This window comes from Dromiciops gliroides, chromosome 4 (assembly GCF_019393635.1).
Source record: "Dromiciops gliroides isolate mDroGli1 chromosome 4, mDroGli1.pri, whole genome shotgun sequence".
NCBI lineage: Eukaryota > Metazoa > Chordata > Mammalia > Microbiotheria > Microbiotheriidae > Dromiciops > Dromiciops gliroides.
Window position 1 is genome coordinate 100,146,991 of NC_057864.1, and position 19,327 is coordinate 100,166,317.

A 19,327-nucleotide genomic window follows, 5' to 3' on the forward strand; every position below is an offset into this window, starting at 1 on the left:
TTTCCTTGCTTTCTAGATGCCATGTAATAGTGGGGATGCTAAGGGGGCATTCTGAATCTGTTTCTTCTCCATGTTTGTAGTTCCTGCCACCCCTACCAACCTGAGCCTGGGCAGTGAAGGCAAACCTTCCACCCTGACTGCCCACTGGGGCCCGCCTCCTGGGGCCTTGGATGGTTACCGGTTATGGCTGTACCAACGAGCACCCCAGAAACTGAGGGGAGAAGCAGAAGTGTCTTCTGAGATTCGGAGCTTCTCCTGGCCCCAGCTACCACCAGGCACAGAGTTCCTGGTACAGCTGGTGGCCCTGCGGGGTGTGGATGAGAGTGACATTATAAATGCCACAGCCTGGACGTGTGAGTGAACGTGGGTGCCCCTATCCTTCCTGCTCCATCTTCTCACCCCCCCTCCAACATTCCTTCTAATCCCCTGGATACCACATCCCCATACCTTCCTATACCTTTTTTTGCCATCTGCAGGAATCCCTGTGGGGCTTCCTGGGAATGCTGCATCATTCCTAGTGTAGGGCATTGCCCATAGATGCTCACCACTCTGGTTACTCCCCAGATCCTGAGGTACCAGGAAACCTGACTCTCTTCAATGTGGGCAGCCCCGAGGCCCCAGCCCTGCTGGCATCCTGGAAACGGAGTGGAGCACAGAGCTTTGAGCTTACTTTGTCCCAGCTGCCAATGGGCAATGCCACTCACCATGTTATCCTCATGGGCAATGTCACCAGCTATACCTTCTGGGGGCTGCAGCCAGGGACAGCTTACAGTTTGAGGGCTGGGGGCATTGGAGGACCTTACCAGGCCTGGGCCCCCAAGCTCACTTCATGGACTCGTGAGTAACTATGCTTCTAGACCACTCACTCTGGGGAATGTTGGGATGTGGAGAGTAATGCTTGTCACGGTGGTAGAGGGGTGTTGAAGAGTTGGAGAGACTATCATAGAATATTAGAGCTGGTAGAGGATTTCAGGGAAAAAAACCCATTCCCTAGGTTCTAGGATGGCCCCTAACCCGACTTAGACCACTCTAGCAAGACCTTGGGTATAGTGATATGCATTCCCGTGGCCAAGTATGGGAGAGCAGAGACCATTCGTCAGCCCCACTGGGACTCTTGTCCAAAAGCTGAATCTCATCCCTTGCCTGTGGGAGACTGTGGTGACAGGAGAAAGGGCCTGTGAATTGCTCTTCTGAGCTCTGCCTAATCTAGTTCTATCCATGATGGGGGAAGAAGAATAGCTCTGCATCACTCTTTGCTCTACTTCCTTCCCACCTTAAGCTGATTTTTTTTTTTTGAGGATTGGGGAGCAGGGTCAGGCATTTGTGCAGGGGATCTAAGGTCATTGCGTACAGCTTCAGTCTCCTTCCCTGCTCCCGTTCTGTTCTCTCCACAGTTCCCTTGACCCCAGCCATGGTCAATGTAACCAGTAAGGACCCAACCAGCCTCTGGGTATCCTGGGGCCAGGCATCTGGGAGCCAGGACGGCTACCAAGTCACCCTTCACCAGGAAGGCACCACAGTGGCTACCAGTGCCGTAGGACCCGAGGTGAACAATATAAGTTTTTCCAATCTGACTCCAGGCACCAAGTACCGGGTAGAGATTGTCTCTTTAGCTGGGCCCCATCATTCTGTGGCTGCCAACATCACCAGCTGGACGGGTGAGTGGAAGGAATCAGATTATCCAAGCTGAGTCAAGTCAAAGAGCATTTATTAAGCTCTTTTTTTTTTTTTTTTTTTTTTTTTTTTTTTTTTTTTTTTTGCGGGGCAATGGGGGTTAAGTGACTTGCCCAGGGTCACACAGCTAGTAAGTGTTAAGTGTCTGAGGCTGGATTTGAACTCAGGTATTCCTGAATCCAGGGCCAGCGCTTTAACCACTTCGCCATCTAGCTGCCCCCCATTTATTAAGCTCTTACTATATGTCAGGCACTTTGCTGAGGATACTAGGAAAAGAAACAAACAAAAGAGACAGTCCCTGCCCTCAAGAATCTTGCATTCTAATGGGGGAGACTAGATGTAAGTAATTGGGTAAACATGAAATAAGAAAAGTAGATGGAAGACACTGAGAGAAGGCAATAGCACTTGGGGCTTGCTGGGCCCAAGGGGCTCCCTGGACCATTCCTCTCTGCCTAAGTATTTGCCCATATCTCCAGTCCAGTGTGGGAAGTGACCACAACAAGTGTTTCTAGTCTGGGTTTAGAAGGGGAGGGGGGCTGAGACAGAAATAGGATGCCTCTCAAAATTAGTTGTGCCTTTGTATCCCTTTCTTGCTTGTCCTCCCGAGGGCTGGAGTGAGCTAGATTCTGAGGTGGCCATTGACGCTCTCAGGGGAGGGAGCTGGTACCAGGTCATGTTTGGGTGACCTGCTTTCCTTCTCTCTCTGCCCACAGCCCCACTGGTGCCCAAGGAGGTGTCAGTGACCATGCAAGGGGACAATGCCATGGTGACTTTGACTTGGGCTGCTGCCCCAAAGGGGCAGGGGGAATGCCAGGCCCAGCTCCAAGAGTCTGGACGCCTCCACCACAGGCAGCCTGTGTCCCCCGGCCAAGCCCGCCTCATCCTGAGGGGCTTACTTCCTGGGCATACCTTCTTCCTCTCTGTGTGGTGCCAAGCGGGACCTCTCCAAGCTGCTACCAGTCCAATAGCGCTGCTCGTGGGTAGGTTGTGTTTCCTGGAGGCTGGGCAGGGGCAGCTGAGTGCTAGGCCAAGTTAGCATTGGGTCTTTATCCAGGTTCATGCTAATGCCTCTCAGGCTGGCATTCCCCTTTTTGGTCCTGAAGGTAGGCAGTGATGCCCAACTTAGAATTTCTTTCTCTTTGTGGCATGTGCCCCTTGGTGTGGGAACAGGTACCCAAGCTCTCTATTCCTTTTGATGGAAAGATCCATCACCCACCTGCACATGGACATCCAGTTCTTTGGGGGATGCTACTTAGGTGTTGGTGACCACAAGATGATGAACATCTATTTGGTCCTTACAGAGCCCAGGCCAGTGGAAGATGTGCAGTGCCAACCTGAGGCCACCTACCTGGCACTGAACTGGACAGTACCTGTAGGAGAAGTGGGCACCTGTCTGGTGGTGGCAGAACAGCTGGGGACTGGAGGGAGAACACAACCCGTCTTCAGTGCGAATACCTCCCAGAATGCCCTCTGGCTCCCTGGCTTGATGCCTGCTACTTCTTATCGCCTTAGCCTCACCTTGCTGGGGAGAAATGGGCTGTGGAGTCAGACGGTCACTTTGCTGTGTACCACCTCTCCAGAAGGTAGGCATGCATTGCCCACATTATCCAGATTCTCCCTTTCTCCCTCTCCCAGTGCCAGGCCATTGAACATAATCATAGAATCAAAGGGTGGAAAGGGAACTCTGAGGTCACCTAAACCAAAAGCTTCCCATCGCACGTAGGATGGAAATTCTAGAGATTAAGAAATTCAAGAGGTGTATCCCTGGCACTCTCCTTCTGGGCTTTTGCTGGTTTTGTATAGTGGAAAGAGTGTTGGATTAGGAGTCAGAAGTTTGATTATCAGCTATTCTGTTGAGTATCACATAGCTTTCCCAAGCCTCAGTTTCCTCACCTGAAAAATTAGGAGCATGGGCTAGATTGTTTTTCTTTTTTTTTGTTTTTTGTTTTTGTGTTGTTGGGTTTTTTTTGGTGAGACAATTGGGGTTAAGTGACTTGCCCAGGGTCACACAGCTAGTAACGGTCAAGTGTCTGAGGTCAGATTTGAACTCAGGTCCTCCTGAATCCAGGGCCAGTGCTTTATCCACTGCACCACCTAGGGGCCCCTGATTGTTTTTCTTTTAAATATATTTTTATTTAGTTAGTTACATAGTTCCCAATTACATGCAAAAATATTTTAACATTCATTTAAAAATTTTGAGTTTCAAATTCTCTCCCTCTCTCCTGTCCCTACCCCTTCCTTGAAAAGACAGGCAATTTGATATTGATTATGCATGTGAGGTCATTCACATTTTGATATTAGCATAGTCTAGATTCTTTAAAAATAAATTTTATTGGGGCAGCTAGGTGGTGCAGTGGATAGAGCACCGGCCCTGGATTCAGGAGGACCTGAGTTCAAATCCGGCCTCAGTCACTTAACACTTACTAGCTGTGTGACCCTGGGCAAGTCACTTAACCCCAATTGCCTCACTAAAAAAAAAAAAATTAAAAAAAAATTTATTTTATTTTCAAATAAAGTCCTACCTCTTCTACCCACTTCCTTTTCTCCCTTCCCTCTCCCTCACCTTCTCTCCCCATTGAGAAAACAAGAAGAACAAAAGCCCTGTTACAAACATGTAGAGTCAAGCAAAACAAAATCTGGTCTAGATTTTGAAGGTCCCTTGCACCTGTAGGGCCTGTGAACTCAAATTCTTTCCACGGGCTATCTACCTTTGGTAGAATCCAACAGTTTCCAAGTCAGGCTCTCTGTTAAGTGTTATTATTCTGCCTTCCACCCTGAGGTTGGGTCTTGATCCTTTCCCACTTCTGCCCTCAGCCTGGCACCCCCCAGAGATGGCAGCTGCCCCTCGCTTGGAGCCTGAGGCAGGGGCTGGAGTGGTGATTACACGTGACATGTTTGGTGAGGACAATGGACAGATCCAATGGTATGGTGTTATTGCCACCACCAATGCCTCATGTGAGTGCCCGGGTATGAGGTGGAGCCCTGGAGATATTGTCTAACTTTGGGGGTGGGTTGGGAGCAGTGGCACTGCCATCCAAGGGCTGGGACATGCAGGAAGGAAGAAGAGGCCCTAGACAAGACCAGGCCATTCCATATTTGGAGTTGGTATTCAATGGTGGGTACTAATAAGCATGTATTAGGCCGAGGGACCTCAAAATCTCTTGGGGACAGGAAGAGGGGCAGAAACTAAAGAAGTGTGGACAAAGCTTTGGGCAAGAATACAATATGGGTTGAAGGAGAGGGTCTGAAACTCCTAGAGTCGGTCAGTCTAGCTACATGCTTGTCTTATATGCCTATGGATATAGCTTGGAGAGTTTCCTTTGGTTGAGTGGAGGTCATAGGTTGAAAAAGGAAAGATGAGGAAGAGAGGGTCTGTGGAGAGGAAAACAATCCCTTTACATAAAGTTGTTGATATTCCTATGCATCCATAGCTAGATGCCCTCTCTCTACCTACTCTCCCATTTCCCAGTGGTGCGGCCATCCCAGGAGGTCATCTCTCACACTTGGTATGACCACTACTACAGAGGACTTGACTCCTACTTGGCTGTCTTGCTGCCCTCCCCCTTCCGCCCAGGCCCATGGGCAATGCCCCGCTCCTGGACGGTACCTGTGGGCACAGAGGATTGTGGCCAGACCCAGCATACCTGTAACGGGAAGCTCAAGCCAGATGCCCAGTATAGGTGAGGGCCGATGCTTAGGGGGGCTGGGTGGCCATGGAGAGCCCATCTAATTGGACTGATACACCAACACCACAAGTGTGCCTGTTGTTCTCTGGGCTCTGGGAGTTTGCCAGCCATTCCTGCTCTCCTGGATAGAGATGATAAAGACAATGTTAGGGGGAGCCTGACCTGAGAAAGCAGAGGGAGGGCACATGGCATCTCTTGGTCCTGGGAAGTCCCGAGTACTCAGTATCTTCTACTTCAGTGTCTCCTGGTTGGGTAATTTAGACTCTCCCCTTGAATCCTGAATGAATCCCCAGGTTCAGTGTTGCAGCCTTTATCAGCTCTGACCCAGTCAATCCCACTGTCTCCTTCACAGCCTTCTCAGGTAAGCAGGAAGTGAGAACATCTCATCTGCTATAGCTGGGTTTGGGAACTGGGAGAGGGAGGGAGGGAGGGAGAACATTGATAGATTCTCCTTATGTGGCTCATTTCTAGCAAGATTTTGGGATTAGATGGGAGGTTAGAGGCATTGAGGATGAGCATTTGTCACATGTGGTTACTGCTAATATATATTATTACATAGATGAGGGGATAAAAAGGAAGGGAGGGAGACAGAGAGACAGGAGAATGACTGGATGGAGAAAGAGAATGAAGAAGAGATGAGGAGGGAGAAAGAAAAAGTTAGGGAGACAGATAAGAGAGTGAATGGAAGGTGAGAGGATAGAGGAAGAGAGAATGAATGAAAGTAGAAAGAGAGAGAGGGAAAGATGAGGAAGGAGAAAGAAAAGGGGAGGGAGAGAAAGGGAGAGACAGACAAGAGAACAAGTGGAAGGAGAGAGGATAAATAGAGGGAAAGAGAATGAATGGAGGGAAAAAGAGAGAAGAGAATAGAGTATATTATGTTATCCCTTCCACATCATGGGAGTTAGGGGTTCAGCACCCCTATGATCTAGAAAATCCATGTAAAATTGTTTGTTCTTCCCTTTGTATCAGAGAAGTCTGAATTATTATGGTATTGAAAGATAAAATATATTGATATTATACATTACTATACACATATATTTTATGTATTTCTGAGTTTCAGAACTTTTGCTCTGTCATCTGCTGACTGTTGCATGTTATCCATAGCTTCCATAAAACTCTCCAAAATTCCCATTTAATTTCTTATGCTGACCACAATATATAGAACCTTTGATGGGGAAAGTCTCTATGTGAAGGGATAATTGTAGATATTATATTTTAAAAGTCTTATTACAGTTTTCAACTCTAATAGCTCAAAGGGAGGGAGAGATCAGGGAAGCTTGGTTTCAAATCCTGCAAGTCATTTAACCTCTCTGTGACTTAGTTTCTTTACTGCAAAATGGTAAAATGGTGTTGGTGGTGTTGAGGGGAGGGGTTTGGAGTTGAAGGCCTTGAAACTCTATTCCCTCTCAAAATCTTTGATCCAATGATCCCTCGGCTGTGGTCACTTTTCTTCCCCTCATTCCCCCAGGTCTGGGTGTTTCATGGTCTTGGAGTGTTCTAGAACCCCTGGGTCTGATGAGACTGTTTACCCTGTTACTTCTCTCGTGGTTGGTTGCCAGTGGAGGACAGGGAACAGAGCCAAGAGCTGAGGGCAGGACAGAATGAGCTCTTGAGCTCCCATTCGGGATGCCGTGTAGCCTCCACTGTAGCGAGGAAGGCAGGCAGCAGCCTTAGTGTCTGGAGCTGGTAGGGTAGACTGCTTATTTGTTGACAAGTTTCTGAGCTTCGGGTGTTGGTGTGACTGTGATGGGAGACCTGGGGGGTAGCCTTGGAGTGAGATAAGTGAGAAATGCCTCCATTTTGGAGCTTGGCTGAGAACACCATCTTAGGCAGCTCCATCTCTTCCTTCGTCCTCCCCAGAACCTCGGGCTGGTGTCTCGGGGGCATCAGTGCCGCTCCTGGTGGCATCAGGCATTGTATCAGGGTGCCTCTTCACCTTGTGTGTCGTGCTGATCCTGCTATGCTGGAGACGTATATGGCTTGAAAGGTAGGTTTTGTGGCGGGGGTTGGGGGACAAGGGGTGTGGAAGGGGGAGATAGGTACTGGGGCTCCCCATGGACTCCAACTGTAGTTCTAGGGATTGAGGACTTTGTGATGGGTGTTAGGACCGGGTGGTTGAAGAATGACATTTCCTTTAGGGAGGGTGGGTGTTACTCCAGCTATCTGGTCCTCTCTCAGCTGACTTCCTTTTTTTAGGGCAGAAAAGAATCATTTCTCCCAAGAGATGACACCCTACAGCCCAAGGTGCGTGTAACTTCCTGGGCCCCTCCCTTGGGTGAGGCTGAGAGTTCCAGATAAGCCTACAAGGATTGATAAAGTATCTCACTGAATTCTTATGGAAAAGATGCAGAGATGTGGGATAGAGCAAAGCATCACAGATTCGGACCTGAGAGAGACCTTAGTGGTCCCTGAGTCCAACCTCCTTATTTCACAGATGAAGAGAGAGACTGGTTAAATGACTAGCCTGTGGTCACACAACTAGAAGTATCAGAGCTGGAATTTGAACTCAGATGTTTCCCAATGACAAGTCTAGTGCTCTATCCACTACCTTTGGATAGATTCATAACTGAGTGAATATTCAGACTCAAAGAGTAGTAACTAAGAATTCCATGTCAATTTAGAAGAGCCACCATGGAGTGCGCCATGGATCTGTATTCGACCTCTTACTGTTTGTTTATTCTTTCCTTCAGTGACTTGAGTAAAGGCATATAAGGAACCCTCACCTTATTTGTTGATGATACAAAGCTGGGAGAGATAGTTAACATGTTAGATGTTGGAGTTTAAAGTTTGCCAAAGATCTTGGCCTGAATCTAACAAAATGAAGTTTATTTAGCATTTTCCCCAAGTTACATGTAAAAAAACCCCAATTTTTTACATTGATTTTTAAAAACTTTATGTTCCAAAAAAAACATCGTGTTCCAAATTTTCTTCCTCCCTCCCTCCTCACCCCTCCCTAAGAAATCAAGAAATTCAATATAAGTTATACACGTGCAGTCATGCAAAACATCTTCACATTAGTCAGATACCATCAGTTCTTTCTCTGTTGATGGTTTTGCATTTTTCATATGTCCTTCTGATAGCATCCTGCTCATCATTTTTTCACAATTACTATTGCTAGCTGTATTGCCCTCCATCCTATTCCTTCCCCTTGTTATTTACTCTATTTTCTAACAAGATGAAATTTAAAAGAGAAAAAGGTAGAGTCTTATGCTGAGGTTCAAAAAACCAACTTCAAAAATACAAAACGGGAAAAGACAAGGTTAGATGGCAATTTATCTGAAAAAGATTGAGGGTTTGGGTAGACTGCCAACTCATTGTGAGTCAGATGGTTTAGTAGGACAAAAATGTTTGGTAGGACAGAAGAAAGCACATTAACACAAAGCGAAAGACATTTATTTCATCCAACAGCCTAGCAAGATAAGAGAGGAGAAAGACTCCTCCCGTACATACGGAAGCACATCCTCTGCCACATCACAAGTAGGCTTGAGAACATAGAGACAGAGAATGCATGTGACCATTAAATATGCATGGAAGAACACAGATGGCCATTGAACATGGGGTGTTTAGGGCGATTCACAATTCAGTTCCAGGAGACTGCTTTCTATCCCCAGGGGATGTCATCCATCATGCTTTTTCTCTGCTAGGCATCCCTACTGGATGACTGCTGCTCTCTGTTGCCATCTGCTGGTCTTCAGCTTTGATTTGACTTCCTCCTCTTTGGAAAGAGGGTTTTGGCAGTTCTTTTAACTAAAAATGCCAGTGGTTATCTTGCATCTCTTGTGATATATACCCCACCAAACTGTACCCATCATCGACCTAAGGAAGTGCTTTGGCATTTTTTTCAGGATTTTAATTTTAATTTCTTGTCATGAACTTGACACACTTCAGCAGCAAGAGGGTTGTATGTGCAACTGTGAATGTCTTTTACATGCAACTGACTTAAACTAACACTTTAGTTCTAAAGCTGCCCCACTTGTTTGCATCTCTCTCTCTCTGTCTCTCTCTCTCTGTCTCTCTCTTTTGGTGTCATTATCATGAACTCTTCTTTCCCCCTCCTGTGAGTCATCTTCCTTCCTCAAAAAAAAAAAAAAGCTCTCCCTTGTAAAAGTTAACATTGACAAGCAAAACAAATCCACAGACTAGCCATATCTGAAAATGCGTGTCTTATTCTGTATCTCAAGCCCATCACTTCTCTGTCAAGAGGTGAATAGCATACTTCATCCTCTCTTCTGAAGTCATTGTTAGTCATTGCATTGATCAGAGTTCTGAAGTCTAAAAGTTGTTTTTCTTTACAATGTCATAGAAATTGTTCTGGTTCTGCTTACTTAACTCTGCATTAGTTCATATAAGTCTACCCAGATTTCTCTAAATCTATCCCATTAGTCATTTCTTACAGTACAATGATATTCTATTACATCCACATACTATAATTTGTCCAACCATCCCCCAAATTAATAGGCACTCCCTTAATTTCCAATATTTTGGTACAACAAAAAGTCCTATGAATGTTTTTGCATCTATGGATCCTTTCCTTCTTTCTTTGATCTCTTTGGGGTATATGCCTAGTAGTGGTATCACTGGGTCTAAGGGTAGCCACAGTTTAGTGGTTTCCTGATTTAGTTCTGGAATGGTCCTATCCATTAATAGATAATAATAATTATTAATAAGACTAAAGTCAGCCTATCTTCCCATATCCTCTCCAACAACTGTTATTTTCTTTTTTGTCAATCTGATGGGTAGGAGGTGGAACCTCAAGAGTTGTTTTATTTGCTGTTCTTTTATTAATGATTTGGAACATTTTTCATATGGTTTTTTAAGCTTGTATTTCTTCTCTTGAGAAATGTTTGTTCATATCCTTTGACTATTTATCTATTGGAGAATGATTCTTGTTCTTGTATATTTGAATCAGTTCCTTCTGTATCTCGATCATCAGAACTTTATCGGAGAAATTGATGCAAAGAATTTCCCAGTTAACAGTAGCCTTCTAATTTTTAGTATATTAATTTTGCTCAAAACCTCTTCAATTTTAAGCAATCAAAATTGCCCAATTTTCTCCTATGATCCTCCCTTTCCTTTGTTTGATCAAGTATTGCCCCCCTCCCCCAGCAGCTAGATAGTATAATGGTTAGAGCACTGGGCCTGAAGTCAGGGAGACATGAGTTCAAATTTGGCCTCAGTCTAGAGACCAGAGTTATGTGGCCTTGGGTAAATCACTTAACTGCTGCCTGCCTCAGTTTCCTCAACTGTAAAATGGTAATTATAATAGCACCTATCTCCTAGGATTGTTGTGAGACTCAAATAAGATATTTTTAAAGTGCTTAGCATAGTGCCTGTCACATAGTAGGTGCTTAAATTCTCCTTCCTTCCCTTCCTCCTTCCCTCCCTCCTCTCCTTCCTTTCCTCTTTCTTTCCTTTCCCATAAGATTGGGAATGCCCTAACAATAGGGACCAAGTAGTTTCCTTCCTTTGGATTCCCACCTTCCCCTAGTGTTAGGACAGGTCCTTGCAGGGTAGCCATGTGACTGACTGACTGACTGATTCCCTCTTCCCCCAGGAACATCCGCCGGCCAATTCTTATTCAGAACTTCCAACAGAGCTTTGAGGCCAAGAAAGCCAATGCCCATCATGCTTTCTTCCAGGAGTTTGAGGTAAGGTCTCTGCTCTGTTCAGAGCCTCATGGCAACTCACAGTACCGGGTAGGAGGACAGGGTCATCTCCTCCTCTTCCCCACAGCTCCTCTTCTGAAGGATAAGATAAGGTGATAACCTGGTTCAGCTCCTTGACCACCTGTTATTCCTAGGAGCTAAAGGAAGTTGGCAAGGAGCAGCCCAAACTGGAGGCAGAACACCCTGCCAACGCCATTAAGAATCGCTACCCACATGTGCTGCCCTGTGAGTGCCAGGCAGGCATTAGAATTGGGCCGGGGGAGAGTCTAAAAGGCTCAGGATGGGGTCTGAAGTAGAGCATGGTGAAGGGGTGAGGTGGGCATGCTCATTGTCCTAGCACTAAATGTCCCAAGTTTGCCCCCTTAGATGATCATTCTAGAGTGAGGCTGACTCAGCTGGATGGTGAGCCTCATTCTGACTACATCAACGCCAACTTCATCCCGGTGAGTGCCTTCTGTAGGGGCCGTCTGTCTGTTTGTGTGGCAGGTCCATCTGGGAGGGCGTCTGTCCTTGTCGCAAGCCTGCTTGACTCATCTTTGTTGAGATCAGCTTCTCTGCTCAAGGGCATCTGTGGACTCTGTGTTTAGGTGGCTAGTGTTCAATCGAATATTTTTATCCATGTGGCACATTCGTATGTCTGCCTGTATTATTTATGCATGTGTTCTGGTGGCATATATTTGTACTCTGATTATTTGTAGGAGACTGCTGTCCTTGGTATTACCCTAGCATGAGATCCAATGGAGTGTAAAAATAGGTGTATGGATGTGGGTGTCTAGGATAAAAAAAGGGTTCTATGGAGCCCCCATTCGAGGCTCTGGTCTTGTATGTGTGTACACACATGCTTGTATGCACACATGTTCACATGTTCATGCACACATATACACATAACTGTTATTGGGGGATACCCATGGAGATCTCTATGTTGTGTTTATGGGATGGTATTTGTATTCTGGTACCTGTGTTCACGCAGCCCTATCCTCTCCCTTCAGGGCTATACCAGACCACAAGAATTCATTGCCACTCAGGGTCCACTCAAGAAGACACTGGAAGATTTCTGGCGGCTGGTGTGGGAGCAGCAGGTCCACACAATTGTCATGTTGACTGTGGGCATGGAGAATGGGAGGGTGAGTAAGCGTATCTTGCAGTTTCCAGAAGTCACCACTAGGTGTCAGTGCAGACACATTTCTCTTAGGAAGCCTGGAGGTCCTTATTCACAGATCTTCCCTATTATAGCTAGGGCGGAGGACACGGGGACCTGGGACATCTCCCCATTTCATGGAGTGGAAAGACTGAGGCTCAAAGAGGGATAAGGTCTTCCCTGAATCTGCCCAGAAAGTCTGGAAGTAGGTTCCAGCGATCCTCATTTCTGGATTGATGTTCTCTATCCCCCCTCACCTGTTCCCGTATTCTTTTTACCCATATTATCACCATCTCTGGGCACAAAAGGGGCAGAGGAGGCAGACAGGTCAGGAGAAAGAGATTAGGTCAGGGAGAAGGATTGGTATAGATAAGAGTGGCTAAGGGAATAGCCTGATTTTTTTTTTTTTTTTAGTGAGGCAATTGGGGTTAAGTGACTTGCCCAGGGTCACACAGCTAGTAAGTGTGTGTTAAGTGTCTGAGGCCGGATTTGAACTCAGGTACTCCTGACTCCAGGGCTGGTGCTCTATCCACTGCGCCACCTAGCTGCCCCGGAATAGCCTGATTCATTCTTAGAATTCAAGAATGTTAGAAGTGGTCATAAAGAGCATTTACTCGGGGGTAAACTGAGGATTAGAAATGTGAAATGACCTTTCTAAGGTCATCCACGTAGTTAGTGGTAGAACCCAGGTCTCTTGCCTCACTCACTAGGCTGCCTCTTACTTAGTCAACAATGTACAGAAGCCAGCTTTCATGTCTCAAGTCTTCCAATCTCCATACCAAACACTCCGATTCTTTAACTGGTCCTTATATGAATCAGGGGACCTGAATTTAAATCCCAGTCATGTAGGTCAGCAGACACTTATTAAGTCTGTACTATGTTCTCGGCACTGTGATAAGCCTCAGGGGTAGAAAAAAAAAGGCAAAAACGTGGCCCCTGCCCCTAAGGAGCTCACATCCTAATGGGATCAACAACATACAAAAACTTGAATGTGCGAGATCTGCCCCGTGTAAATGGAAGGCACCAGCAGTGGAGCCCTTGCCTGGGGAGCTGGGAGGGGCCTCCTACAGGAGGTAGTATTGAGCTGAGTCTTGAAGGAAGCCAGAGGAGGCAGTAGACAGAGGTGAGGGGAAAGAGCGCTCCAGGTATGGGGGACAGCCAGTAAAAAGGCAGAGCAGAGGAAGACGAAGTGTAGTCGGCCAAAGGATTGTCAAGTCCATGGAGGGAAGACTGGAGGAATAGAAAGGGGCCAGGTTGTGAAGGGCTTTAAAAGTCAAATGGAGGATTTTATATTTGATCCTAGAGGTAATGGGGAGACTCTGGTGTTTGTTGAGAAGGGGAATGGCACGGGCAGAGCCGTACTTTAAGAAAATCCCTTTGGTAGCTGAATAGAACAAGGAGAGACTCACGGGCTATTGCAATAGTCCAGGAAGGAGGCAACCAGGGTGGGGGCAGTGTCAGAGGAGAGAAGGGGCATATGGGAGAGATGTTGTGAAGGTAGAAATGCAAGATTTGGCAAAAGATCGGCTATCTGGAGGGACAGCTAGGTGGTGCAGTGGATAAAGCACAGGCCCTGGATTCAGGCAGACCTGAGTTCAAATCCAGCCTCAGACACTTGACACTTACTAGCTGTGTGACCCTGGGCAAGTCACTTAACCCCTATTGCCTCACCTCCCCCCCCCCAAAAAAAAAAGGATTGGCTATCTGGGGTGAGAACAAGTGAGGAGTTGAGGATGACACCCAAGTTTGTCAGTCTGGCTAACTGGGAAGAGGGTGGTTCCTTCCCCATAAGAGAAATGTCTGGGAGAGGGGAGGGTTTTTTGGGAAGACTAAATCCAGTTTTGGCCATGTTAAGTTTGAAATATGGTTGGTAAGATGAGGCTGGAACAGAGAGAAGTTAAGGTTGTCTTTTCAGATCTGGCTGGGAATCATCTATATGATTAGGCTCCAGTGATATCACTGATTAGGGTAGTATAGAGGGAGAAGAGAAGATGACCCAGAACAGGCCCTTGGGGAGCACCCAAAATTAATGGGCTTGACCTGGCTGAAGATCCAGCAAAGCAAACTGAGAAGGAGCAGTTGGGTAGGTAGAAGGAGAGACAGAAGACAAGGGTGTCACAAAAACCCAGGGAGGGGAGAGAGTATTGAGGAGAAAAGGGTGACCGACATGTCAGAGGCTCCCAAGAGGTCAAGGACAAACATTTCGAAAAGGCCACTGGATGTGGCAGTTAGGAGATCCGCCTGTGGTGGTGTGTGACTGTGTCCAATTACTTAGCCTCACCTAACCTCTGTTTCCTTATCAGTACAATCGTGGGAATGGACAATTGGTTTTCCAGGACCACTTCTGGGACAGAATCTATCATCTTTTGGTCATAGATGCTTGATAGGTAGGAAAGAGATGTGGAAGGGCACAGCATGGGCAAAGGAGTTGAAGGCTAGTCTTTTTTTTTGGTGAGGCAATTGGGGTTAAGTGACTTGCCCAGGGTCACACAGCTAGTAAGTGTTAAGTGTCAGGCTGGATTTGAACTCAAGTCTTCCTGAATCCAGGGCCGGTGCTCTATCCACTGCACCACCTAGCTGCCCCCAGGCTAATCCTTTTTGACAAGAGTGATAGAGATCTGGGAGGTTGGAAGTCGGGTGGTAGGTGGCAAATAACTGGGTTCTTCCTGCTGTCCTTTGCCTTCCTCCTCCATGTCTCTGTTGTTCCCTAGGTGCTTTGTGAGCATTACTGGCCATTAGACTCTAACCCAGTCACTCATGGCCAGATTACCATCCGCCTCCTGGCAGAGGAGACAGGCGAAGACTGGACAAGCAGGGAATTCCAGGTGCAACATGTAAGTGTCCCCCAGGTCAGGGTTGCATGTGAAGGGGGAGGGGAAGGTTTAGCTTTGAGGTACCCAAGGAGAACAGTAAAAGGTCTCTTACTTCTCAGGATCTCAAAGCACCTTGCTGATTCATGTATGCCCCTCACATCCCTGGGGGGTTGTTTGTTACAAAGCAGCAGGAGACTGAGTCTCCATTTGACCTCATCTTCTTATCCGAGTTGTGACATACTAGATGAAAAGCTAGACCAAGAATCAGGAAGACCTGAGTTCAGAACCCTCCGCAAACACATACTAGCTGAGTGATCCTGGGCTAGTCACTTAATCTCTCATAAATTCAGTCTCCTCCTCTGTAAAACTGGGATGATAACAGCACCTACCTCACAAGGTTGTTGTGAGGATCAAGTGAGATAATGTGTGTAAAGTGCTTTAAAAAATTTAAAGAATTTTAATTATATAAATTATATGCTAGCTATTCTTAGAGATGCCCCGTGCCCCAAGTCTTGGCACTCTCTGGATACCACACAGAAAAGTGTTCAGAGCCCTGTGTTGAATGCCAAAGAGAACAGGAACTAGACTGGAAATCAAAAGAGTAAGAAACAGTGTTTTCCCTCAAGGAGCTCTCAATCTAGTGGATTGCTCTCAGGGAGTTCCCAGTTTCCAGGGTAAAGATGGAAATAATTGTTATTGGAATAGGTCCAGGGGACTTGCCCTCAACCCCAATTTTCTGTCTGTCTGTCTGTCTGTCTGTCTGTCTCTCTCTCTCTCTTTTTTGGCAGGGCAGTGAGGGTTAAATGACTTGCCCAGGGTCACACAGCTAGTAAGTGTCAAGTGTCTGAGGCCGGATTTGAACTCAGGTCCTCCTGACTCCAGGGCCGGTGCTCTATCCACTGCTCCACCTAGCTGCTCCATTGCCTCAGTATCTTGGTTTTCAGGTCTAGCATCCATCCCTCACAGTTCCTGGCACTGAGTAAGAATGTCTTCCTCTTGAGGGAAGTAAGGGGATTCTCCTAAAAGATATTTATAGTCGAGCCTTATGCCCCCGCAAAAGAATAATTCAACAGGAGACATTCAGTTTACTGACATACAGTTCACAAAAGACCATCCTTTTCAGTATGAGAGCCATGGGCTAGGCCTTAGGAAGGGGGTGGTATTCTTCTTTCTCACCCTCTTTTTCTTCCATCTCCTCCATCACTTTTGTCCAGCACCTAAAGGTTTGAAAAGCACTATACTAATAACAGTCATCACCTGAAGTTTTGCAAAATGTCTATTGTTAATAATGATAATGATAATAGCAGTTAGCATTTCTCTATAGCAAAGCTTCTTAAACTGTGGGGGGTAGGGGGCAGCTAGGTGGCTCAGTGGATAAAGCACCAGCCCTGGATTCAGGAGTACCTGAGTTCAAATCTGGCCTCAGACACTTGATACTTACTAGCTGTGTGAACCTGGGCAAGTCACTTAACCCCCATTGCCTGCAAAAAAAAAAAAAACAAACCTGTGGGGTATGACTCCATATGTGGTCATATAACTGAATGTGGAGGTCGCAAAAATTTGTCAGTAAATGTTTGATTTGTATACCTATTTTATATACATATGTACCCAGGGTCGAGTAAAAATTTCTCAGGTGAAAATGTGTTGCAAGTGGAAAAAGTTTAAGAAGCCCTGATATATATCTTTAAGGATGGGGCAGCTAGGTGGTGCCACAGTTCACAGAGTGCTGGTCCTGAAGTCAGAAAGATCTGAGTTCAAATCTGATCTCAAACACTTATTTGGCTGTGTGACCCTAGGCAAGTCACTTTGCTCTGTTTGCCTCAGTTTCCTCATCTGTAAAATGATCTGGATAAAGAAATGACAAAGCACTCCAGTATCTTTACCAAGAAAACCCAATATGGGGTCACGAAGAGTTGGAAAGGATTGAAATGACTGAACAACAAAAGATTTTGTATGTTTGTTATCTCGTTTGATCCTCACAACAATATTGTTATTTAGCATTTTATTTTTCCCTAATTACATGTAAAAACAATTTTTAACATCCATTTAAAAAATTGTGTATTCTAAATTCTCTTCCTCCCTCCCTACTCCACCCCCTTTTGAGAAGACAAGCAATTCAATATTAAGCTATACATGTGTAATAACAATCTTGTGAAGTAGGTGTTATTATTATTCCCATTTTACAAATAAGGAAACCGAGGCAGACCAAAGTTAAGTGCTTTGTCCAGGGTCACACAGCTAGTAAGTGTCTGAGGGCAGATTTGAACTCAGATCTTTCTGACTCCAAGTTTGGAGCTTTTACCCATTGAATCTTGCGTGCCATTTTACGTATCTTATCTCTTTTGATCCTTACAATAATCAAGTGAGTTAGGATAAATAAAGTGAGTGAAATTGAGTGGAATTAGGGAATATTTCCTGGGAGAGGTGAAATGGGAAAAACAGCTGAGAGAAGGTTTGGCCCAACTATGGCTTGGGATGGGTTTGACAATCGTCCTCACTGTGGATCACTGTTGACCAGAGGCTTTGAGACCTCAGTGTGATAGGTGTCATGCAAAAACAGTAACCACCAAGGAGCAGGATTGTCTGTCATTTAAAATGTATGTAAAAGTCACCTGGAGAAGTGTCTATGATTGCCCTTCCCTGGATGCTGTGCCCTCAGCTTTGCCCCCAAGGCCCAGCTCTGATGATCAGTGTCTAGGAAGGGTATAGAGAGAGACTCAGTCACTCTCTCCAGCTGCTGAGCCTTTGTATTCTCCTCCTTATGGGCTGGGGTATCCAGAGGCTGAAGGCTTCCCCAGCTTAGGTGAATGGCTTCAGCCTGGTCCGAGCCCCGTGACCGGCTAGGCCCCCAACTCGGGCCAAGTTCAGGATTCAGCCTTTCCCTGGGGAGCAGTAGGAAAAAGAGGGAGCTCTCCCCTCCACCATGACCTCCCACCCACTTAGGGCCCCCAGCAGGAGGAGCGCTGGGTGCAGCAGCTGCAGTTTACGGCCTGGCCAGACCATGGCGTTCCCGAGGGTCCCAGTTCCTTGGTCACCTTTGCAGAGTTGGTACTAGAGCGGGTGCAGGCCGCCCCGGCCACGGCACCCACCTTGGTGCACTGCAGGTGAGTGATAGGAAGAAGAGGAGCTGCCTGTAATGTGAGCAGGCTGGAGGCCTAGGGAGGGCAATGCTACAGGTACATTAGCTTCTGTCCTTTGCCCAGATCAGCCTCCTTGTCTCCTCCAGGTCACCCCCACCATCCCTGATTTACCCTAGTAGCTCTCCAATGCCCATCCCTCACCATGATGTCTCCTTAAGCCCTACCCCTTAACTCCAGTATCCCCAGGTGCCCAGCTGTCTTTCCCAGTGCCTCCTCCTTTCCCACCCCACTTCCTGTGTCTCTAGTTCTCAGCCTTTAACATAGCACCCCCACTCTCTGCCCCTCATCCTTACTGTCCTCCTGCCAAGCATTCCGCAGATTTCTTTCTCCTGTTGTTTGTTGGGCACCATGCTAGGTGCCTTGTCTTTGAGTGAATGTTGTATGTGTGTATGGAAGGGGCTTTACGAGGCCAAATAAGGCACATGATCCCTGTCCTCACCCTGGCCCCCATTCTTCTCCCCCCAGTGCCCCTTTCCCATCTGTCCCCTTTGCCCCTGCCACCTCCTGTTGAGTCAGACTAGGCCAGACCAACCAAGAGAAATGATTGGTCAGGCTCCTCTGGCTGGCCTGGGGCCCTGAGGAGGAACTCGGGGCTCTGCTCACCTGGGACTCCCCTCAGCGCCGGCGTGGGCCGAACTGGCACCTTTGTGGCCCTGGTTCGGCTCCTACAACAACTACAAGAGGAACAGGTGGTGGACGTGTTCAACACGGTGTATGGCCTGAGGCTGTACCGGCCCCTCATGATCCAGACCCCGGTGAGCACCAGGACTGCCGAGGGGAGGAGGCAGAAGGAGGATGGGGAAAGAATGGAGGGAAGGCAAGCAGCTGGTGGGGTGGAGGGGTCCAAGGGTGCTCAGATGACTAGCCTGGGAAAGCCTGAGTGGACTTTGAGGTGGGCAGAATCATTTTACTTTCTTTCACTTACCGGTAACTTTCAATGATTCTCCAATTAAAAAAAATTAAATATTATTTTTTTTCAAATGAGCAAAAACCTATTTGATTTTTTCCCTACTTCCTTCTCCTTGGAAAAAAAAGAAAAACAAAACCTTTGAAACAAGTATACATAATGAAGCAAAACAAATTCCCATGTGGGTTGTGTCCAAAAACATGTCTCAGTTTGCACCCCAAGTCTATCACATCTCTGTCAGATATTTGCTAGATGTCTGATACAGGTAAGGCACCATGCTAGGTCTGGTCACACAAAGGTTCC

At 46.6% G+C, this 19,327-nt stretch overlaps 1 protein-coding gene across 1 annotated transcript in view; it reads left to right on the plus strand.

Annotated features, from left to right (window-relative positions):
* Window positions 1–19,327, plus strand: part of LOC122756095 (receptor-type tyrosine-protein phosphatase V-like) — a 39,829-nt gene that overhangs the window by 14,231 nt on the left and 6,271 nt on the right. Inside the window, exons 9-25 of the mRNA XM_044005200.1 lie at window positions 81–353; window positions 565–837; window positions 1,395–1,658; window positions 2,388–2,654; window positions 2,976–3,257; window positions 4,489–4,629; window positions 5,144–5,354; window positions 5,654–5,721; window positions 7,221–7,347; window positions 7,557–7,604; window positions 10,915–11,008; window positions 11,161–11,251; window positions 11,393–11,469; window positions 12,016–12,150; window positions 14,876–14,998; window positions 17,921–18,081; window positions 18,737–18,872. Coding sequence (XP_043861135.1) covers window positions 81–353; window positions 565–837; window positions 1,395–1,658; window positions 2,388–2,654; window positions 2,976–3,257; window positions 4,489–4,629; window positions 5,144–5,354; window positions 5,654–5,721; window positions 7,221–7,347; window positions 7,557–7,604; window positions 10,915–11,008; window positions 11,161–11,251; window positions 11,393–11,469; window positions 12,016–12,150; window positions 14,876–14,998; window positions 17,921–18,081; window positions 18,737–18,872 — 2,771 coding nt within the window. The remainder of the gene's footprint in view (window positions 1–80; window positions 354–564; window positions 838–1,394; window positions 1,659–2,387; window positions 2,655–2,975; window positions 3,258–4,488; window positions 4,630–5,143; window positions 5,355–5,653; window positions 5,722–7,220; window positions 7,348–7,556; window positions 7,605–10,914; window positions 11,009–11,160; window positions 11,252–11,392; window positions 11,470–12,015; window positions 12,151–14,875; window positions 14,999–17,920; window positions 18,082–18,736; window positions 18,873–19,327) is intronic.